The sequence below is a fragment of the Rhodnius prolixus genome, unplaced genomic scaffold, assembly GCF_049639745.1.
Source record: "Rhodnius prolixus isolate KJV_2025 unplaced genomic scaffold, Rpr scaffold_1, whole genome shotgun sequence".
NCBI lineage: Eukaryota > Metazoa > Arthropoda > Insecta > Hemiptera > Reduviidae > Rhodnius > Rhodnius prolixus.
Genome location: NW_027411581.1, coordinates 55768493 through 55793709, shown reverse-complemented (window position 1 = coordinate 55793709; position 25217 = coordinate 55768493). Strand labels below are relative to the sequence as shown.

General features: G+C 31.5%; 1 protein-coding gene across 1 annotated transcript in view; it reads right to left on the bottom strand.

The window, feature by feature from the left end:
• Positions 1-21610: 21610 nt before the first annotated feature.
• LOC141462384 (uncharacterized) overlaps positions 21611-25217 on the bottom strand; it is a 169640-nt gene continuing 166033 nt past the window's right edge. The window contains exon 4 of the mRNA XM_074144192.1: positions 21611-24873. Within this exon, the coding sequence (XP_074000293.1) occupies positions 24679-24873 (195 nt within the window). The 3' untranslated portion in view covers positions 21611-24678. The remainder of the gene's footprint in view (positions 24874-25217) is intronic.

Here is a 25217-nt window from a genome sequence, read left to right as displayed (position 1 = left end):
TGAGTAGAAATTTACCTACTATATTTGTTACTTCTTGTGCTGCCCTGTATTGTGGTTCTCCTTACTGCATCCTCTCTTTAACTAACCGTACATCCTTACAGGATGAAACACTTTATCTGGCCTAACTAGCTCACATTTCATTGAATTGCTTTCGTTCTTTACATTGAATGCCTAGAAAAACATCTTAGTTATATCTTCTTGTGCTGGTTTGTACATTTGTTCTTTTTTAATGAATACTCCTTTTAACTGTCCTAACTAGCTCTTTCTCATTGAGTGAATAGAAATTTACCTACTATATTTGTAACTTCTTGTGCTGCCCTGTATTGTGGTTCTCCTTACTGCATCCTCTCTTTAACTAACCGTACATCCTTACAGGATGAAACACTTTATCTGGCCTAACTAGCTCACATTTCATTGAATTGCCTTCGTTCTTTACATTGAATGCCTAGAAAAACATCTTAGTTATATCTTCTTGTGCTGGTTTGTACATTTGTTCTTTTTTAATGAATACTCCTTTTAACTGTCCTAACTAGCTCTTTCTCATTGAGTGAGTAGAAATTTACCTACTATATTTGTAACTTCTTGTGCTGCCCTGTATTGTGGTTCTCCTTACTGCATCCTCTCTTTAACTAACCGTACATCCTTACAGGATGAAACACTTTATCTGGCCTAACTAGCTCACATTTCATTGAATTGCCTTCGTTCTTTACATTGAATGCCTAGAAAAACATCTTAGTTATATCTTCTTGTGCTGGTTTGTACATTTGTTCTTTTTTAATGAATACTCCTTTTAACTGTCCTAACTAGCTCTTTCTCATTGAGTGAATAGAAATTTACCTACTATATTTGTAACTTCTTGTGCTGCCCTGTATTGTGGTTCTCCTTACTGCATCCTCTCTTTAACTAACCGTACATCCTTACCGGATGAAACACTTTATCTGGCCTAACTAGCTCACATTTCATTGAATTGCCTTCGTTCTTTACATTGAATGCCTAGAAAAACATCTTAGTTATATCTTCTTGTGCTGGTTTGTACATTTGTTCTTTTTTAATGAATACTCCTTTTAACTGTCCTAACTAGCTCTTTCTCATTGAGTGAGTAGAAATTTACCTACTATATTTGTTACTTCTTGTGCTGCCCTGTATTGTGGTTCTCCTTACTGCATCCTCTCTTTAACTAACCGTACATCCTTACAGGATGAAACACTTTATCTGGCCTAACTAGCTCACATTTCATTGAATTGCTTTCGTTCTTTACATTGAATGCCTAGAAAAACATCTTAGTTATATCTTCTTGTGCTGGTTTGTACATTTGTTCTTTTTTAATGAATACTCCTTTTAACTGTCCTAACTAGCTCTTTCTCATTGAGTGAGTAGAAATTTACCTACTATATTTGTAACTTCTTGTGCTGCCCTGTATTGTGGTTCTCCTTACTGCATCCTCTCTTTAACTAACCGTACATCCTTACAGGATGAAACACTTTATCTGGCCTAACTAGCTCACATTTCATTGAATTGCCTTCGTTCTTTACATTGAATGCCTAGAAAAACATCTTAGTTATATCTTCTTGTGCTGGTTTGTACATTTGTTCTTTTTTAATGAATACTCCTTTTAACTGTCCTAACTTGCTCTTTCTCATTGAGTGAGTAGAAATTTACCTACTATATTTGTAACTTCTTGTGCTGCCCTGTATTGTGGTTCTCCTTACTGCATCCTCTCTTTAACTAACCGTACATCCTTACAGGATGAAACACTTTATCTGGCCTAACTAGCTCACATTTCATTGAATTGCCTTCGTTCTTTACATTGAATGCCTAGAAAAACATCTTAGTTATATCTTCTTGTGCTGGTTTGTACATTTGTTCTTTTTTAATGAATACTCCTTTTAACTGTCCTAACTAGCTCTTTCTCATTGAGTGAGTAGAAATTTACCTACTATATTTGTTACTTCTTGTGCTGCCCGGTATTGTGGTTCTCCTTACTGCATCCTCTCTTTAACTAACCTTACATCCTTACCGGATGAAACGCTTTATCTGGCCTAACTAGCTCACATTTCACTGAATTGCCTTCGTTATTTATATGGAATGCCTAGAAAAACATCTCAGTTATATCTTCTAGTGCTGGCTTGTACATTTGTTCTTTTTTAATGAATACTCCTTTTAACTGTCCTAACTAGCTCTTTCTCATTGAGTGAGTAGAAATTTACCTACTATATTTGTAACTTCTTGTGCTGCCCTTTATTGTGGTTCTTCTTACTGCATCCTATCTTTAACTAACCTTACATCCTTACCACATGAAACGCTTTATCTGGCCAATCTAGCTCTCATTTTCTTATATTTCCTTAGTCTCTTTACTAGTCTACTAAAGTAGTTTAGTAAAAAGATGAAAGGGTGTTACTCTTTACTGAACAAATATTTTGAATACGAAAATGGCCAGCGGTAGTGACTGACATCTAATAAATTCTAAACAATATTAATGAAAACTTAATGCCGTAAAATTGCTTAAATTGGTATAAAATTTGAATTATCTTTTTCTAACTTTTTTCAATCGCTGGAATCACGAGCGGAAGTATAAATGATTTGTGTTTTTTTTGTAGTTTAATCAACCCATTTACTTAAATTTTTAAACTGTAAGTTTTTGTTAAGATTTTTATACATTTTAGATAGATTTTTCTTTTTGTTCCTTAATTTGAACAACTTTAAATATATCAAATGATAAATAAATATAGGAATATCTAAAACAGTTAGGCTGAGGGTTAGAAACTTTCTGTTAATGCCTTGTGGTTCTGGACACCCAATCACACTAATATTTGACATCAGTGTCATAGATTTCCCAATTAAATTTTGTTTATTTATATAAGTTACGTTTCGTGTAACGCCGTGGGTCTTTTTAAAAAAGACTTTATTTATTTTACAGCAACAATGTATTACAACTTATGCTTTCCTAAAATTAAATATGATTGCTGGTTATTGCGTACATGCAATATAAACTTAGAACTAGGGTATAAATTGATTATAAATTGGTTAATAAAGTTTATAAGTCCTTAAAGTAAGTAACAACAAAATACCTGACAGAATACAATGGGTGATTGCGGTGACACTCACTAACACTGCACAGAGTATATGATCTTGACACTGACTGACTGACGGAAGTAACGGAACTCTCCGCTATTGATACTTGACCTCTTTTATATTTAAATGAGGATGCTGCCTTCAGCAATTCTAAGTAGGTCGAGCGTCATGGGTTTACGTGCATGTAACTTATATATTTAATTATCATAACTTTTAAAATAAATCGGTAATGCCATTTTTCAGAAAATTCCAAACCTTTAAAAGTCTATTCTGTAAAGTTGCATATCTGGTTTACAGATTTTTTTAACTTGAGGAATAAGCAATATTTTCATTATAACTTGATATTGTGTACCAGCGGAACTTTACTGTTGGAAGAATTGTTTAAAAAATGTGCTTGGAGTTGATGTCTTCGAAGAATTCCACAAAATTAATTTTCTCGGTAAATCGTATCGAATAAAAAAGGGAGAAATTTATTTGTATGTAATATTTATTTTGTATAAGAAATTAAACCGCGAAAGAATACTTTTTCTTGAGAAATGTAATAAAAATTAAATCACGTTTACAGTTCTTCTCCCTAAAAGGGCAAAAAGAAACCAAACTGTATCCTTATATACCTCAATCGTACCTTTACAATTGCCACTTCTCTTTTGTTAAAATATGGCGAAGTATAACACAGTTATAATTTAATAAGTTAAGAAGAGAGACTTCTTATGTAATTAAAATGTACTTATTAAATATGTAATTAGCGAATTAGAGATTTTATTTCATTGATTTATTTTAAAATCAACTTTAAAATCACAAAGAAGATTTGACTAAATCAAGGCAAACTAAGAAATATTTGCTGTGAACACTCACAGACTTCAATTTTCTTTCAGCTTAAAAGTTTGTCATAAAAAGTCACCAATTAAATTTTATTTTTGTAGATTATGAATGATAATATATAAAATGACACTACTAAAACGTAGTCTGACATACGCAAGTCAAATTGGGATAACAGCTAGTAAACGACTAACCAAACAGCTAAAGGCATTACAAGAACTAATTTACTGACCGTCTTTAAAGTGTTTAAGGAACAAAACTTTTAATCACATCTCAATAGATTACTAAATCCAATAGCACTTGACACTTGTCTCTAATTTACAACACTATTTGCACTAAAACTATATAAAAATAATGTAAAATAAGTGTCGTTTTATACAAAATTTTAAGCTGAAAGAAATTTTGTCATGGATTCACAACAGCTTTTTCTTTATTTGCTTTGATTAATTTAAATCTTCTTTGATATTTTAAAGTCAACTTCAAAATAAATTAATGAAATGAAATCCCTAATTCGCTAGGAGAGAAACATTTTAATGCAAATATTTGCAAAACAAAGGGTGCTGCCCAAATAGATCGGGTTGCTAGACACACAGCGTACCAATCAGTCAATCAAGATATATAGACAAAGTGGAAAAAAAGAAAGAAGTCAACACCAATACTACACCATTGAGAGATCCTCAATTCGTCAGGCAAAAAAAAAAAAACGAAAATCGTTCCTAACACTAATACAATATGTCAACAAAATAAAATAAACCAAACCAGCAACAGAAACATCCAAATCAGACATTTTATTTTTGTAGATTATGAAAGAAAATAAATGAAAACTAAAGTTGGTCACACTGCTATTAGATATAACCTTCTTTTATCAGCTGATCAGCCTGGCCAGTTACCGGCCGCCATCTTTACCTCGTTAGTAATGTCTCTTTATTAACGTGATTTTTTAAGTGAATAGTGCGTGTTAATGTGAAATTCTATTTTATAAATTGTGTTTAAGTTATACTTAGTGCGTGATATACAGTTTTAGTGCGAATGGTGTTGTGAATTATTTTAAAAAGTGTCAAGTGCTATTGGACTGGTGATCTACTGAGATGCTGATGGACTTTTATATTATTTAAACAAAGTAAGTCTTTAACAACTACTTATTTTGAAATTCAGTTATATATTTATGACTCTTGCATGAAAATAACATGTAATCATTTAATTAGTCTTGCAATTTAATATTTATGCCTCGTCTTGACTACTTTCAATGTTGGTTAATATTCTTCAATTTTGAATACTAAAAATATATTTACATTGATTTCTAAACCTTTTTACTGCATTCTATATTCTTTTCTATTTAATCGACTATTAGTTCAAAATTAGCATTCTTGGATTCCCCACGTTGTTTTTGGAATTGATATCTAAACCATTTTAACATATTCTTTAATGATTCCTTTTAATGAACTATAAGTTCTAAAGTAGCGTTTTTGTTTCCTTAAAGTGTTTTCTAAACCTTTTTTGAAATATTCTTTAATCTTTCCATTTTGATCGTCTGTAAGTTCAAAATTAGAATTCATTGTTTCACCAAATTCTATTTTCGAATTATTTTCTAAACCTTTTTGAAGTATTATTTAATCTCTTCTTTTTAAGACTATATGTTGTAAACTAGCGTTTTTGTTTCCCCAAATAGTTTTTTAAGTTATTTTGAAGTATTCTTTAATCTTGCCTTTTTGATAATCTATAAGTTCAAAATTAGCTTCTTTCTTTCCACAAATTATTTTCTTAACTTTTTCGATGTGTTCTTTGGTCTTTATTTTTTTAATGGACTAAAAGTTCAAAATTGCCTTTCTTTATTTTCTTAAATTGTTATTTGGAATAGTTTTCTTTTTCTTTTTAATATATTCTTCAATCTTTTCTTTTTAATCATCTATAAGTCCAAAAAATTTAGCATTCATTGTTTCTCCAAATTATTTTCTGGAAGTCTTTGTTGTATTCTTTAATTTCTTTTTTTACAAATGCCGAAATGAAATTAAAGAATCCCAGTAGGTATTTAAGGGATATGCATGTTTTTACATAGGTAGTTGTAAAATTTTGAAATGGAAGTTGTGAAAACGTAAGTTTAAAGTTAGATTAAAGTTAAAATTTAAAGTTAGAATTCATGGTTTTCCCCAAATTGCTTCTTGGAATTGATATCTTAACCTTTTTAATGTATTCTTTAATATTTTCTTTTTAATCGACTATAAGTTCAAAACTAACATTCTTGGTTTTCCAAAATTGTTGTTTGAAATTGATTTCTAAACCTTTTTGAAGTATTAAAGTCAAAAGTATCTTATCGAGTGCACCGCCTTAAACTTTAAATCAAACAGTAACAATCAAAGCAATCACTGCTAACCGAATTACTAAATTATATCAGTTTCTTTCAAGTGAAATGGTTGTAAAAATACAATTATTTGTTAGAAGACATTTAATACAACACGAAATCCATTCCATTAATTTGGGTGTTTCTAGTGAATGAAGAGACGTTCAGTGAATTAGTTTTTGTAATGTCTTTAGTTGTTTGATCAGTCTTTTACTAGCTGTTATCCAAATTTGATAGGGGTACGGTCAGAATAGGTTTTAGTAGTGTCTTGTACGTTATTGTTAGTGTTTTTATGGTAATAAGTGGCCATAACTGTCTCAGGTTGTGATTTTTTTTTTTTTGAACCAGTCTGTTAAAAGATTAGTCGATGTCTGTAAGTCGGAGATGATTTTGTTAATGTCTGAGTTGTCGTCTTTTGTTAATGCATTTTGTCGTAAGTAGCTAACATCTCTTTCAAGGTTTAGGTCTGTCCATAGAGTAGAAATTGAACAGTGAAGGATTTATTGCTCCCTAAGGTAGGCTTACAAGAAATGTGTCGAGTAAAAAGAATCGTATGATTGTAATATAGTGTAAATGTTATTGAACCTTGCCCAGAAAGTTAGTAAGGATCTTTACTAATTCTTGTAAGAAGGATCGTGTAATTTGAATAATATAATTAAGACAGTTAGTCTACCTAGTTTTTTAAAGCAGTCCAGCGTGTAATCATTGTCAAATACTTCAGCTAAATCAAGAAATATAGCTGATGTTTCTAATTCTTCTTTATCCACGATATGTTCAGTTACTCTCTTAACTTGATGTTATTGATGACCTGAACCCAAATTGGTGGTGAGATCGAATTTTTTGTTATTCAGTCAAGTTATGTGATGGTTGTTCGCAGACAAATTAGTCCAACAAATTTGTAATTCTTTAAATTAATACAAAAATATCCAATGCTTGAGTTAGAAGTGATTGTCGACAAGAGCACTTTTTGTCTCACCCTTCCAATGTGGAAGTATTACAGTCGTGCCGATTTTGATACGCTGGAAATCAATAATTTCCGATCCTTGAACATGACATAAGTAGTTGGTACAAATCCTTCTATGTAAACGTGTATTTTTATATTTTATTTACAAATGCCGAAGTAAAATTAAAGAATCCCCGTAGGTATTTAAGGGATACGCATGTTTTTGCATAGGTAGATGGTAAAATTTTGAAATGGAAGTTGTGAAAACGTATGCAGGAAAAACTGAATCATACCTCCTAATTCTTTCTGGTTAGTTTTGGAAATAGAAGTTCAGATAGAAGAGAAAAATTTTTTTCTCCTTCTAACATCTTATTTCTGTGCAAATATACCTTTTGCTTTCTAGTTTTGATTGTAGGGGTTCCGAAAAGGGGTAAAATTCAAAATATTGGCTAGATTGAGTAGGAATTACATATTTTCTCGTTCTATTTGTACGCCGTGACTGTATAATTATAATGCACTCTAGGGTGGCTAGTTAGAGGTAGTTTCAGAAAAATGGCCAAGATAAGTTGAACTATTGCTAATGTTTTCCAGAAATTTCTTATTTTCTGCTTCTAAAATGCTATTTATATGCCAAGACTTGATCATACTCATTATGTTGGCTAGTTTCTTGAACTTAGATGTTGCTAATTATTATGTTACTTTTTTTTTGTAAGAATTTAACTGCGGTGATTAAATATTATAGTAAATAAAAAAATAAAGTTCAATAAAATGAAATGCCTCATTTCTCTTTGTTGGTGTAAAATAATTATTTGTCTAATTCTGTTGTGTGGTCATCACGCTAAGGACGAATTATAAAAGGAAAGGAGCAGTAAAGGGAAAATTAAAGGAACAAGATTTTAATTAAAATGTAAACAGAGGAAAATCAATCAAAACACACTTTACATCTTCGAGTAATTCATTCCATTAAATGATTCTTATTGAATGAATCGATCAAGTTAAATTGAAATTGGTCTTTGTCAATTTCACTTCCCTATTTTCCTAAATGATAATTCATGGTTAAAATAATTTTCTTTAACTTTAGTGCTTTCCAAAAAAAAAAAAAATTGCAAGAAAACGTTTTTGATTATTTATACGAGGACAATACCGCTTTTTGTGACTTCTCAACAGAGATGAAAAGAAAGTTAGAAAGATTAAAGTCAAAAAAGGAATTCGCTGCATCTCCTGCTCCACTTCCGCTTTCTTAGCAAGTGGAAAATATGGTTGGCGTCACTATACGATATTTTTGATTTTATGGCATAAAACTTATGTTTATCTTCATTTCTGAACCGTTTCCAGTCTTGATCCACTATTTGCTCCTTTTTCTTTTCGTTTTTGAGCACTTGTGACAATTTGGCTTCAGATTATAAATTTTTTCCTTCCATTACATTTATTGGCTATTGAAGAAATTTAAAAAATTCTATAAAATTAAAAACAGGGTTTTTATGTTTTAGTTAATGAATTTTAGGGAACGGAAAATTGTTTAAAACAAAAAATTCCGAAGCTCTTAAAAAATTCACTTCTAATTTGAACTTTTCACGATTTTCTTTTTGAAAAAAATATTTTGTTCATACACAATTTGCATTTCCAAAAAATCTTAATTTTCCAATTTTTTTATTTTATTTTTACGTTGTTTAAAATAAATTAGAAATAAATTTTCATTTTGCTCGTCGACTGGCAATACTGTCAACGAACCAGAAATGCAAAGTGATTCTTACCTCAATCTTGGCTTCCCTTTAAGGAGTCGTTACATTAAAAACTGAATCAAAATTTCACTACAGAAAAGATTCTGTTCAGCAATGAAAGCAAGAAAAACGTTCTGCCAGTTCTTCGCATGCAATTTACCATGTTTTATAGAAACTCTTCAAGTTTTAATAATTTTTGTCCGGAAGTGAAACCTCTTAGATTGAAACGACTGAGATGAACGTAGGATAGATTAATGCAATAAGTAGGTAGAAAAGAATAATGCCAATTTCAATCATAATTTTTACCGAGCTTTCGACCTAGGGACTACGTCATCTTCAGGGCTGTGGAACATACATTACCTATATTATAAAATATGTCCCACAGCCCTGAAGATGGCCTAGTCTAGTCCCTAGATCGGCAAAAATAGAAAACTAATGACTGAAATTAGCATTATTCTTTTCTTCCCAGTGGATTAATGAATAAGTCACCAAAAGAAATGAACAATAATATAACTTAATAAAATAAATTGTGATTACGTATAATTGGCCTAGATTAGATTAGATTAGACTAGGGCGGCCTCAGGGCCTACGCCACTGCGACCCCTTTGGGTCTATTGTGGCTCCCCTAACTTTAAAGCTCACCCTCCAGACCTGTCCTTTTAATTAGACTCTTAATGCTGGAGAGCGACTCTTGGGTAAAGCTCACAGGCCTTGGTTTTTCCTCCCCGAGAAGTAACATCCTTAGCCCACACGAGCCCCTCACACTGACACAACACATGTAGTGCCGTTTCCTCCTCTTCCTGACAGAACCTACAGAGGCTATCATCTGCCAGGCCTCACGGCCTTGACGGATTAATTCTGCAGTCAGCCTCGGCGAATAGCCTTTAATAAACTCCTTCGCCTGTCTCTGCCCAGTGGTGGCAAGCCACCACTCCTGAGACCTACTCTGCACCCATAGATTAATGGTCGCAGTCTTAACACACTTCGGAACCCCAAAACAGGGCTCCGGGCCAACGAAGTATCTCGCAGAGCCTTCCCGGGCCAATAAATCTGCCGCTTCGTTACCCTTATGTCCTGAATGACCAGGTACCCAGACCAGAAAGACCTTATTTTGGTCACTGATTTCCTTCAGGGCACCCAGAATAATTGGCCTAATTTTGGTGACTTCAAAGTTCAATTTTACTATAAAAAAGAGGCACATTCTTTGTCGTTGCGGTGGGTTGTGTTAAGTTCGATTCTACCTCAAACTGCATAGAGGCTAACCTTGTTGGTTAAAAGAGGGGAAGAAGCTCGTTTCGAGTCGCAGTGAATTTTCCTGAATTCTACAAATTTTCACATAGCCAGGAATAGTTGCAAGAACTATGGTCTCAGCTTGTGTGAAGACTCTTTTTTCCAGTAGTGATCCATATTAAGTGAATTGCTCCTTCTTTCGATTGGTAAACGTTAACACATTCAAAAAGTGACTTCTTTCCTGCAGTTACACTAACTACTTGTTAAGGCTAATTATATAAAGTAATAAGAAGTACAAATCGTTTTTTTTAAAAGTTTTGTATTTATTTGTATTATATATTTATTTCCCCACAAAAAGCTTGATTTTTTTTTTTGCATTTTCTTTTTGAATTAACATTCGAACAAAAAAGGATAAAGAATTTCAGCACTTTATTTCGCAAAAAATTATTAATAAAACAGATATCTATTCTGCTTTTTTTATTTATTTTTTTTATACTTAATATATGTTTTCAAAAATAATGATTTTATATATTCTTATTAGGTTTTATATTTATATATTTAATACATTCATATATTACTTTACATTGACTAGCATTTTTTTTTTCTTTTGCTTTGAAATTCTCGTACATTTCTTTTGGCCGCTTTAATATTTTTACAAATAATTAATATTATATATAAATATTTATATTTTTTAATTTACATATTATAAAAATAAATACAGAATAGGAATGTTTATTTATATTATTTTGTATAATTATCACATCAGCGTATACCAATACAAAGATAATATTTATTTCAGGTTACATTTTTATTTCTCTTTGTTATATTACACAATATTCAATTGACAAAAACCTTTTTGCTTTCCACAATTTCAAACTCTCATATTACAGAGCTTTACTTTTATGTTTTTTAATAATATTAATGATAATCAATATTTAGTTAGTTTTATTAATTAATTTAGAGAAACAATTTTATTGTAAGAAAAAATAAAATTGGTTACTGGGGCAGCTCTACGCACGTATTCCTGTAACTTCAATATTATTTTATATGTAATTATTACTTTGGCTTTATAAGCTGGGAATGTACAGCTTATTTTTCGCCTAAAAGACTGGTTAAAAAATTATAACATCTTACGATTTAATTTTATAATGTTGTAGACCGCCTGAGATGCCACTTACTTATCAAGACATCTTGGTGATGTAAGATTAAACTATGAACACCACTGATATCCGGTGCCGGTATCTTAAACCCTTTTTTTTTTTGAATGGTCGCGTCGCTATATTAGTATTTAAAGGCTCCTTCTGTGTGTGTCCCCCACAAATCTACAGTCATCAACTACCTTATAGACCAAAGTTGTCCTCCTGTGTCAACAACAATGGCCCCACTAAAAATACTCGTCTATTTTTGTTTGGATAAATTGTTGTTAGGGGTGTTTCATGAGGCTGTTTTCTCCTCCATCCTAGAGGTAATGGCGACCTCGAGAACAAATAGTTTCTTTGCATTCGAAAGGAGTTCTTTCCTATTGATCAATACTTCTCTCTATTCATTGCTCATTTTCTACCCAACTCATTAAGTTAAATCTCAAGATGCTTTGCTATCTAAACTATCTAAACTTCCTGGTCACTAAAGGCTCAACATACCCAATCCATTTTCTAACCTTGGTCGGTATGTCTTACAGGCTTACTTCAGTGAATTAGCACTGAACATACTCATTGTAACCAACCTGCTAAGCCATCATTTGATTATATGCTCGGGGAGTAAGACTTCAAACTTTATAACAGAAGGGACATTACAGATACTTTAAACAGCACAAATCAGCCAGTTCAAGAATACTGTCCAAACGTGAAAGAACTCTTGCAAGAAATTTATCAAATGTTCCTTTACTCTTGTAATATTTCACTTACAATTAGTGCAACCATTTTAGAATTACTATTTGACCATCTTCGTGCAAGCTTATGGTTTTTGGCGTAGCTATTAACATATTTGCAAACTAAATTAGGACACCTCTTAAACTATGTAAAATTTCCACCAAGAAGAGTAGCAAAATTTACCCAATATCTCAATGAATCTTGGTCTATGGCCGTTAACGGCTAACCTCAAAAATAGCCTAACCTAACAATTAGTTGGTATGCCATTTTTTAATATTGGGCGCATTCAGCAGACAAGAGCGCTACCAGATCGCTCCCAAAGGGAGCGCTTTATTTCTCTGAACGCTCTGCTACGAATATAACCTAAACATAAACGTTTTTAGAATTAATATTGGCGAGGAATCGGTCAAATAAAAAACAACTCGTCTTTTAAATTAAAAGGTGCTAGGCCTTTCAAAATCTAGTATTTATTAATCATATTTCAATTTTTTAACTTGTTATCAAAGAGAAAGAAGAGCACGCGATTGGTCATTTTTATGTATTTTTTCATCCCCTTTCTACTAAAAATATTGCCAAGGCAGTAAAGCTAGTATTTTTCTTAATATCGGGAAATAAGTCGTTTTCCGAGTGATTTTTCTAAGAAAAATCAAATGTTAAGAGCTTTAGATGTTCTCAAACATACACAAAATGGCTAAAAATTAATTTTACATCTGTTACAAACAAGAAGGTTTAATAATTATTTGGTAATTTTGGGAGAGTTGCGTTTAATTACCAAAAATATTGGAAAAATTTCAAAATTGTTTTTATAAATACACGTACTTTTGCTAGTAGCGATCACCGCTCCGTCGAAGTAGCATAGAAAATTTCCGCTCCATAAGATGGCATCTGCTCCCACAATATGTTGTGAGAGCGATGCTAAAAGTGCGCCATTCAGCGGATAGTTCCGTAGCGCTCTCGTCTGCTGAATGCGCACATTAAGAAACAATCTTGGTATTCCATATAACTGTGGACACTTAAAATTAGGTTTCATTACAGTCACTAATTAGATATTTAATTCGCTAGAATTGTAAAACATTCCATCACACAAATGACTAGTAAATTAATGGTTTAGTTATAAATTAAATAGATTTATGAAGTCAAATAAAACAAAAGTAGTTTTTTAGACATACAGTTGGTCGGAGAGAGAGGGTTAGTCAAAATAATTCTTATAAAACTTACCCAGCATAAATTTTGACATTCCATCGCTCAGACTATAACCTCTCCACGTGTTACTTTTGATATTATATGTAAACTATTGTACTTAATCTTGTTTATGTAGTGCACCACACAAGAGCCCCTACTAGTTATTATTATGCACTTTAATCAAATTAAAAACTATAAATTCTCTGTACCTACACTTCTAATTATTTACCCAATTTCGTTATTAATTTAAATAAAGTGAAATACAACAATAAGTCTTCAAAAAATTGGACAGTAAGTATAATGAATAATAATATATATTCGGCCTATGTTATAGTTTATTAAATTTTTCAATCTTAATTTTTATAATCTTAATATAAGGAACAGACATAAAACTTTTGAAGTTCAATAAGGTGTACAATTTGTTTTTACTTTTTTTCAATTTTTCACTTAAAATTTTAATTATGTAATAATATTTATAGTTTTTAATATTATTTTACAAATTTAATATTATAATTTACAAAATTAATTTAATATCTGAGCTCTTTAATATTATTTTTGCGCAGTGAATTCTTTATTAATTTTTTTTTTAAAAGCTTTGGCTAAGCTTGCAAAAAAAACGATCTTAGCGATTTCCAATTATTAGCGCCTGGAGCTGTTTTCAGTACACTGCCGGCAGTTCTGTGTGTTTTTCGTTCTCGTACAATAAATTGTAAAAAAGCTCCTAGAAAGAGATCATGTAAGAGCCGGCTGCTGAATTCGCATCCAGATTCTCCGCGGCTCCGCTAATCCATTAAAAAGCTAAACTTTTTTTAAAAATTATTATGAAGAGACAGAAACATATGAGAATGTTTATGAACAAGAAATGACCTTATTGAATGCACTAAAGGTGAAAATTCCTTGAAAAATTTGCTAAAGAATTAAAAGAATGTACATTGGACTATTTCCGTTGCAAATATTATAACTGAAATCGCCAGTAATCGCCAAATAAAACATTAACCCAAAAAATGAATTTTACACAACATTGAAGTTATAAGGTGAGGTAAAACGTAATGTCTATATACGTAATCTTTTAGTTTGAACAAAAGTCTTTAGAAAGTGCAGCTGGTTGCACTATGCTGTTATAATCGCCGCATTTTGCAAAATTGCCTCGTGCAAACGGTTTTTAACTTGTATGCATTCATACAATTCATATGTAGGGCTAATATTACCACGCCATATTGTTGATTGGACTGAGCCCTGACCAGTCGAGGTCACTATTACTCATAAGTAGGGAACGGATTCGTATGTATTTACATATTTTTTTCTAGGCAATTTACAGACGTTTTTCAACTAGAAGTATTCATACTGACACTTTTTAAGCCGTTTGAGTCTACTTTTATTTCACATATTTCCACATGTGGATGTTATCGCATATTTATACATATTTGATTAAAATAAATAAATATTTCTACATATTTTTCATTTTGGGCATATTTTCATAATTGGGAGGTGGTTGACAGGAACTGTGAACCACAGACTGTAGGGCTGTGAATCACAGTGGGCAATGGTTGTTGTAATTTACACAGAATGCTGCTAAACAGTGACGGGCACTTGTTAGTTCTTTGAAGTTGTCTGACGTTGTCTGTTCTTTCAGCTCGTTCGTTGAAGTGTCCAATTCATTTCGTTCGGTCACTTAGTGTATTCTTTTTTGGGTGAAATGCCACGAACATCGGCCTCAAACAAACAACTGGTTGCTAAATATCTTCGCAAGTTTCCAGCAGAACTTTTTCCTGGGAGTAAGGGAGATCTGATCAGATCAAAACTGGTAGAAGTACTGAGCAAGAACAAAGGGTGGGAGACCATCTGCAAGATTTCTGATATTATCAGTGGAACAGAAGTCACCTCAGAACATCGTGTACCCTTTACAACCAACGAGATAACTTCTTTCAGCAAGGCACCGTTCATCTGTAGATGTTGAACGATCTTTTAGTCGTTACAAGTCCATCCTACGCCCAGATCGTCGTCACTTTACGTTCCAACATTTGAAATTTCATGTGGTTGCAAACAATTTCGAAGAGAGAAGTTTTCAAAATTGAAAATTTAACACATCTTTTTATAAATAGTAAAAATGTTCTTTGTTGTATTAAAACTGTCCGGTAGGACAGTTGTATAAGGATTGATCGTCAAAAAGTGCACGAAAAAGCGTAACGTTAAAAAACACCCAACTTTGACAATTTTTTTCTCTTTTTCTATAAAAGATAAAATTCCCAAATTTTCTTTAAAATATAGGGCAAACCCTCCTTTATAACTGTAATTTTTTTGCAACCACCCAGATCTAATAGGTTTCGAGAAAAAAGTTGCCGAAAATGAGCAAAAACGGCTTTTTCAGAAATTGTTGTTGTTCTTGTTCTTGTTCTTCTTCTTCTTCTTCTTCTTCTTGTTGTTGTTACCTTTTTTGTAAACTACGTAGCGCCTAAACGCAAGAACCGATTTTCATGAATGAGGTGACATTCGATTCGGAATTTTATGTAGATGTGCCTTTTGGGGGTCTCGACGCTGTACACCGAATTAGAGAGGAGTTAGCCCCCTGTATGTAAGGCCCCCTTCAAAATTATTATTACTAATTACTCTGTAAATCTTAGCCCGATTTTGATAAAATTTGGTAGGATGATAGAGTTAGGGCTCCCCTACGTAACATTAAAGCGGCGATCTGCTCTTACACTAGTTAAGGGGAAGTATAGCAATCGTTTCAAATTATCGACAAGTGAACTGATTTTCATGAATGAAGTGTCATTCGAATCGAAATTTTGTACAGATTTGCACTTTAAAAGTCTCGTCGCTACGCCTTATATGGAGGGGAGTTTGCCCCACCCAAGTAAGGCCGTTTCTAAAACTATTATTACCAATATTTCTATAACGCTTTGTCCGATTTTGATAAAATTTAGCACGAAGAAGTGATTAAAGCTCCTCTACGTGGCTGTGAAGTGCCATCATGCTCTTACACCTACTAAGAGGAAGTACTGAAATCGTTAAAATTATCAATGGGTGAAACTATTTACATTAATGAATTGTCGTTCGATTCAAAGTCTTTGCCTCTTTGCCTTTTAGGGAGAAGTACTGTAATCGCCCGTTTATTTTTCTTACTCCTCTTAAAAGGAAGGTCTGAAATCGCAGTTTAAATTTGCTTTTTACGTACAAATACCTTCCTATTTTATATAAAAAGGCTTTCTCAAAAAAATTGTTATTGAGGATGGTTTGGGGACCGCAACTATAATCATTCTTTAAAAAGATCTCTCCAGTGGTAGTTACGGTTCCTACTTAACACCTTATCAGGTTATAATGATAGAATTGCTTATTCCAAATTTAAAAAAAACAGTAAAGCAGATATGTAACTTAGCAAAATAGACAAAAATGAAAATCTATCCAAAAGGTACAAAAATCTCCTTAACAAAAACTTACAGTTTAAAAAGTTAAGTATAAGGGTTGATTAAACGCCAAAAGGTACACAAATCAGCAAGTACCCAACATTTCATTCAAGCTTAGTTGATATAATTTAAGTAATTTTGCTGCATTAACTTTTCCTTCACATTTTTTAGAATTTATTAGATGTCACAGACCCTTATGCTGGCCATTTTCATCTACAAAAAATTTGTTCAAGTAGCACTGTAGATTGACTGTAATATCTATTAATCTATAATAATCAAACTATTAATTACAGGTTAAAAAGAAAACGTTATAAAAAATAAAAAAAAATACGAGGCTACAAAATTTAAAAACTTTTTTAAAAAAAATGCTTATACCAACATACATCAATGATTTCGATTATTTTATTTTTAATAAAAATCGTCTGTTTAAGTTTATTCTTCGATTAAAGTAATTGTTATTTTATGTAGTAGTCAAACGTTTATAATAATAGGTAATAATTATCTGGCTTTATCGCAAATAATATAGTTTTCTTCAATCACACTCTCAATGTAGCTGTTCTTCTCACAATGTTATATATATGTTATGTAATATAAAATAAATAAGTATTGCATACTTTTAGGACAGCTAATTATTCCAGTATTTTACTGTAAGTAAAATTAAATTACAATTGAGAAATGAATAATTGTTGTTGAATAATCTACTTGGTATTAACTGTGTGTTATTTGTGCTCACGAATATTTCGGTAAGACGAATTCAAGTCTGAAATATTGTTTTAAATCCTCCGTGATTCAAAATTAAACAGTAGCCGACTCTAACTTTGTCTTTTTCTACTTTAACATGCATGTATAAGATGTGACAACTTCAGAATAAAGGGCATATTAAAGATAAATCAGAAGAATATTTTGGAATAGAGTTAAAATAAAGTACCTATTTAAAAACGAAGATATAATATACATTTTATCATAATTATAACCAAATAATATTATGAACGAACTGGCCAGCATAAGGGTCTGTGACATCTAATAAATTCTAAAAAATGTGAAGGAAAAGTTAATGCAGCAAAATTACTTAAATTATATCAACTAAGCTTGAATGAAATGTTGGGTACTTGCTGATTTGTGTACCTTTTGGCGTTTAATCAACCCTTATACTTAACTTTTTAAACTGTAAGTTTTTGTTAAGGAGATAAATCATTATAACTTGTAAAAACAAATTATTTTGTTCCTAATAAATTATTATAAATTGTAAAAATGTTCTTTTCTTGTATAAATAATTATAACTTGCCCCCCCCCCCAAAAAAAATCCATTTTCATAAAAAAAAATGTCCATTTTACTTAAATATTCCAGAAAATATTTTAAGAAAATCACATATTTTCCACATAATTGACGAAAATAAATGCATATTTTAATTAAATATTTGGCATTTTTAAATACATAAAAATCCGTTCCTTACTCATAAGTAACAGAGTGACGTTGAACGACTTCATTTTTATGACCTTTTGACTGGGCTTAATTAATGTTAACATACATCTATCGAGTATAAATTTCCAAATTGTAAACATCATGAAATTAATTGTGTCAGTGAAAAAAGATTACCCTAGATTTCATAAGAATAATGTTAACTACATCCCAAATAATAATAATTTGTTTGTTTAATTGAGATTGAAATATTTTGAAGGAACATCCTAATGTTTAAAAGAGGAAACGCTACTTTGATGCCACAAAATTAAAAAAGGAAAAACTTAGAACATACAGTTCTTTCCTTGAACAGAACTGATAGCCATCGAACTTTCAAATTTCCAAACACGAAAATAGTGAAATTGAGACAAACAAATCAAAAACAATTACAAGAAATGATTGCATAGCAAAGTCAGAAAACAATTTAGAATTAACTGAATTTCAAAACTTTTTTTTTGTTTCCATTATTTATGAATTTCTTGCCAGTATAAAACAAATTACATCAGGCAAAGAGTGGATAGAGTGTAAACCCAAAATCTAACAAATAAATACGCCAGAGTACACAAAACAAATCAGCGATTCTGACAATAGGCGGTACATTTACCTTTTACAAAGTAGATTGTTGATATCTCCAACTTAATATCCAAAGAGTTACATCAAAGAAAATACCAACTTTAAGCTTGAAAGTTTGTTTTATCAGTTTAGGGTAAAAAATAATTTCCTGACAAACGCCTTCTACAGCGCTGAAGATAATCCCTTCGGCATAACAAATAAGATAAAAAATATGGACTAAAGATTTAGCAATATCTTTTCTTTTTTTTTAATGGCTAATATTGAAACTTTTTTCCTATAATACATAAAAATTATTTTAATTAATAATATTATACAGTAAAGTTGTTAATAAGTACAGTAATAAGGTTGGTCTGTCTCAAGATATACGAGAAAATATAATAGCACATTAAAATTGTCTTTCATGGAGTATTTTCCAAAACCCGAAAACACGAATGATAATTTGATTTCAAACCCCTTCTATAAAGAAAAATTTAGGAAAAGCTACATCATTATCAATAAAAGATAAAGAAAACTTAATAGAATTATCATGTAACAGAACTTAACTTATATCTGTGTAAAAATCTGCTTAAAGGGACTGATTGTAATGAGTAAGCTCTATCCAAGCTACATTAAATTTAATTGGTACTTACAGGTAGTTGAATGCTTAAAAGAAATTAATTTAGAAGATTTTGGCACAAATACAATAATCCTAAAGAAGAACTTTGTAAATTAATTAATAATTTTGAAGAGAAAAATATGTACGCAATTTTTAATTATTTAAAAAAAGTTTTAAAACTAAGATCTTACACTTTACAAAGTTTATAAAGTGAACATGAACTTGAACTCCTTTGTTACAGATTCATTGTATCTATATACAAATAAAGATAATAATAATAATAAAACACACTCGGAATAACAAATTTCACGAAATACAATCATTTCCTACGAAATGGTACAATTTAGCATGATGTACTACCAAGTGGTACGGTGAGCCAAAAAAAGTTGGGAAACGCTGAAATAGTAAAATAAATGTTTTAAGGTATTTCCGCCGTTACAAATAACTATACCATTCTAAAATAAACATTAAAAATAAGTTTACAAAGAGCTCAGATTACATTCTTATAAAAATATTCAAATTCAATTTTTTTGTTCGAATTTATTTTACTAAATTCCAACTTTAATTTCAAAATGTACAGAGGACAAGAAGCACTAGATTATTTATAATTTTTAATGTTTAAAAATTCACCATTTATTCATATTTTTGTGTAATGTCATTCTAATATACTTATAAATCATTTGTTTTATATATTTTTTATTAATTTATATAAACATATAATCTAAAAAGTGAACTACAAACATTTATATAATCAGTCAAATCCTTCATCCGGGCTTTAGCATTTTTTGTTTTATTTATTTCCTAGCTCCCAGGAAGTGTAATAATTATTTTTAATAGCTTATTCTAATAAATGCAAAGTAATTAATATATTTAATTAATATTATAGTAACATTCAAATTAGTAATAAAACAAATTAATTATAGAGAACTTAATTTTCGGTTTGGAAATACCAATCGAAAGATCATTGGCACAGGCTTTGGAGGGGGGGGGCTCTAGAGATAGTAAATTTAAATTTAGCAACCAATTTAAATTGATTCATTTTTTCCATTCGTTGTATTTTTTTTGTTTGTTTTATTTTAGGCTTTTTTTTTGGGAGGGGTAATGTAAATTACAAGGTTTTAGAATCAGATCAAATTAATAAAAGATTTTTGTACGGAGCTCTGCTTTTACTGCCTAACGAACATTGCCAAAACAAAGTTTACTACATCTAATCTAAGAGTAATCTAATCTAATCTTGAACCTGTGCCTTCACAGGGAAAGGTGTCTTCCACTTAGGCCCATATAAGGGTTTTTACATCGATCACCGATTATAGCTTTACTGTAAAAATTACAATGTGGAGTTTAGCTATAGTTATTGTTTCCACTGACCCACCTACCGTTACAACGGCAATGTTCTGCACCTAGAGCGGCGCTGGGCAATATCGTTTGGGCGAATCTCTTTTCGCTGGCACTATGGGAAAATTCTTGGCTTATCCCTTGTAATCTAGAAATACAAGAAAACTCTTGAGATAATGAGGAACAACGTGGCAATGAGTAGAACTGTAAAAGATTTCTCAAGCTAATAGAAATCTGTATAGTTAATTATAACAGAAGTCCCAATGTTTCATGATAGATATCTGCAAGAGGTACTAAATCTTTGCCAACTTGTACACAGCCCTATTCCAGGGTAACCTACACGTTCGCTCAAATCACCGCAATGATGAATCTCTCTTCCTATTGTTTTACAGAACAATCTCCCGCGTGAGTCTACTATTGCTGAACAATCAATATTTTTAATAAATCAGCTGAATTAGGATCTTTTTTTTTTTTTTTTTTTTTTTTTTTTTTAATTTTATTTGCTATTCACAATCTTCAAAGAATAGAATTCGTAATAAGTGAATACGATAAAGGAAGTCTTCCTGACTGGATCAACATGAGGAGAGAAGCTGCCCACCGGCAACACTCTCGCTGGAGTTTCTTACTTTACTGGAGATTGTCACGAGGCCAACAGCGTTTCAATCGTCGTGGAGGACGATCTGGAATCGTTGTGGAGGCGAGATTTAGAACAAGAGGATTTGTACAGAATGGAAGAGAGTCAAAGAATTTTCTATACTTAGATTTAGATTCGTCAGTTATATACGAGATTTTGAGATCGTTATGGAGAGTAGAGTTAGACACATAAAATGGAGAATTTGTAACCTGTCGGAGAATTTTTGATTGGAAGGACTGTATTCTTTGTGAATTGGAATGTTTGGTTGAACCCCACAGCTCAAGTCCGTAAGTCCAGATCGGTTTAAGTACACTGTTGTATATTAGTCGTTTATGTTCCAGTGGTAGTTTGGATTGTCTGCCAATTAGACGTAACAGTAATTTGTTTCGTCGGTTGAGTTCTAGTCTTTTCAGTTTAGTGTGCGGATTCCACGTTAGTCTTTTGTCGATGTACATCCCAAGGTAGCGAACTAAATTAGCAGAAGGAAGAGGAATTGAGTTAAAATTTAAAGTGGGACAAGAATTACGACGCAGAGTAAAAGTTATCTGTTCGCACTTTTGAGTATTGAATTTGACTCTCCACTTTTTGGCCCAGGGTTCTAGTTTGTTTAGATGATATTGTAGATGAGAGGAGGCTGTAGTGGCGTCTGAGTTAGAAGAGAGAATAGCAGTATCGTCAGCGTAAGTGCAGAGCAGTGTGTTTGAGTCAGTTGGTAGGTCAGATGTGTACACAGTATAGAGAAGCGGTCCGAGAATACTTCCTTGAGGTACACCAGCCCGTGCCAGAGAGTAGTCGGAAGAGGCAGATCCACAACTTATCTTAAAGAAGCGGTCGGTAAGAAATGATAGTATAATCAAGTAATAAGTTGATGGAAGAGCACTCTCTAACTTCCACAACAGTCCTGGGTGCCAGACTCGATCAAAGGCCTGAGCCACGTCAAGAAAGGCCCCACAGCAATATTGTTTCCGCTCCAGAGAGGAAGCAATGGCGTCTACTACTCTGTGACACTGGTGAATAGTGCTGTGCTGTTGTCGAAAGCCAAACTGATGTGTTGGAATTACAGTCGCAGATTCCAGAATAGGATAGATGCGTTTAAGTAGAAGTTTTCCTAATATTTTCCCCATAATCGGTAGCAAACTAATAGGTCGGTAAGAGGTTGGAAGGTGTAAAGGTTTATTAGGTTTCGGTATCATTTTTATTACAGAGAATTTCCAAGTTAAGGGAAAGTATGTTGTCCTGAGAACTGAGTTAGGATCTAAAATAAACTAATATTTATCCCCTCCAACAAATTATAAATACTTAGTCATCATTATTATTATAAAATTATATTTTTTTTTGATTTTGCCAAAAAAGAATTAACAAAATGACGCGAGAGATCAATTATTTTTGTTTTCGATTTTAAATTAATCATAAAACCAGATATATGCGTTTTTGTTTAAATAGCTTACTAATTATTTTTGATAATTTCAAAAATGTTTAATACGTGTGATTCGCTTTTATTTATTTAAATATTTATAATTATTACTATTTTCTTTGCAGAAGTTAATAATTTATTAATAAATTTTCTCCACCATCTGGATATCTTATTATTAAATTAGAATTTTTTTGGTCGGAAAAAGTAATTTTCTGGTTTTTCTTTCCTTTTTTTTAATTTATGTTTTTTAAATAAATAATTTTATAATTATTTTTCATTTAAAAATAGCCATTCATTAAATTCTCATGATAAAATATATGCTTTTTAATATATCATCTTTAATATTTACATTGGTTTTTAGATTTTTTTTAAAAACATAGGTTATTGAAAAACAAAAAATTGTTAATAATACAGGGTAGTTTTGAAAAATAAGAGGACTAACGGAGAAAAGAAATACATATATATACATGTTTGGCTTTTATTTCTTGCCACGTTTTTCTTAAAAAATCAAGATATGAAAAATCTTTTTCTACTTTTTAAAAGGAAACATGACGTCAAGTGAAGACGTTTAAGGTGGTTCGTTCATTGACCTCGAATATGCTGAAGCATGAGTTTCATTTGACGCTAGGGAGCCGTCACCAGATGAGGAAAAGAAAGAGGGAGTTGACTTGGGTCAAAGACCAAATTAAAACAAAATTTGTTTTTAGACAGGATCAGCAATCAGCTTACATAAAACCATCTTCCTCATCAGAGGGACTCAAAAGCAGCTCTTGTGAGTATCCAACTCTTAATGGCTCTGCCAGTTACTAATAAGAATTTTTTCAGCTATTGACAGTACTTTACAAGGTGGAGCAAAAGTAAATCGCTAACTTTGATTAAGAAGTATAGCTTGTTTCGAAGATGGAAATCTTCTGATGAAAAAATTCGATCCTTTAGTGTAATTTCAGCCTTAATAATGCACAAAACAGAAAGGAATAAGAGTTGGCTACCAATGGATTTTCGGGCATTGTAGATGCGATCTTTTACTTTAAAGCAACAACCTGAATAGCATCTCAAATTTACAAGAATAATGTTTTCATTTTTTGCAGAAAAGATAAATACCGAAAACTGAATAGAAACGCTGGGATCTTCTAAGCCCACAGCATCTACCATTAAAATCTTAACGTAGCAGTTTCTTTTAGATTCTTAGCAAGCCATGAGTTCCTTCTGTATAAGCATATCTTGGGTCACAACCGGCTGAATAAAGTGCTAACTTTTCCTTCACAGCTATTAACGGCCAAATGGACGCTGCAGACAATCAAGTCTGCTCTGCTGCACATCCTCGTTTCAGAATGGCTCCGCTTCATTAGGTGGCTTGATGTTGATTTGAAGGCACCAGTTAGAAACTGGTGTAAGAACAAAAAATTAACAAAATTAAAACTTCTCCGCTTCTGCATTAGTACCTCTCGATGCAATGCTATACCCTTTAATTTTTTAGATTTTATTGCAAATACATATATGTATTTGTACTTCTTTTTATTATTTATTCATATTCTTTTTACAGGTCCAGGAAATATTTTCAATTAATATTGAAAAAACAAATTTACATTATTTTCTTTAACCTAATAGTGCCACGATTAACCTGTAATTGTTAATTTTTAGTCATCCAATATTGCAAAAATCAGCTTTATAATTAACTTCGTAATACAATTTGAAACAAATTAATTTTATAGTATCCCTTTAATTAATATTAGTGCATGTTCATAGAATTTTTAGTAAATTTTGTCTTTTGTTTTATTTTCATTTTTGATTACCTATAATTTAATTTTTATTTTGTTGTTTTTGACTGTAGTTCCCCTTTATTGTTCAAAATAGGCCTTTTGCCAGCCTATTTGTTTAAAATATTTAACAATTCTGTAGTCTAGTAAAATAATTACAGAAAAACTTAACAGACTTTAATTTGTAACTTACCATTAATTTTTTTCTAAATTTATTTTGACAAATTTTAATAAAATACAAAATAATAAATATTTTTTTTAAAAAATGTATTCTTATCTAATTTCTTTTTGTATATATATATTTTCTTGAAAACTTTGTATTTTTTACTCATCTTTAATCTTGTTTATCATCTTCAGTTGTTGTATTTGATCTCTGTTCTATTGTTTCCTGGCCGTACGGACAGGATTCTCCGCGCATGTCACAAATAACATTGGTCAATGCCATTATATAGTTTTTAGCCAACGTTAGTGTTTCAATTTTGGATAAGCGGCGTTCTTTTTTCACATGTGGTATCACTTCTCTCAATGACTGAAACCAAAGAAAGGACCCATGAAATAAGAAATTATTTTTGAGACTTAGTGAATAAGAAATTTAATTAAGAAAAATTACAGGAATCATTTTTGAAAAACTCTTGTAAAACACAAAATTCCATTAATTAATAGGATAGTTTTAATTCTTCGCCCTGATTACTTTCTGCAAGATCAAATTTTCGTTACTATTCATAGTTTAACGTAAGAACTTGCTGCGATAGTTCAGGGCTGATTGGACATAAGGAGATTATTGTTTCCAAACATATATCTTCTGTTCAAATAATATTAAAAAAATGCTACGAACGTGACATTATGCTGCACTAACTCTTTGTTTGATTCCTG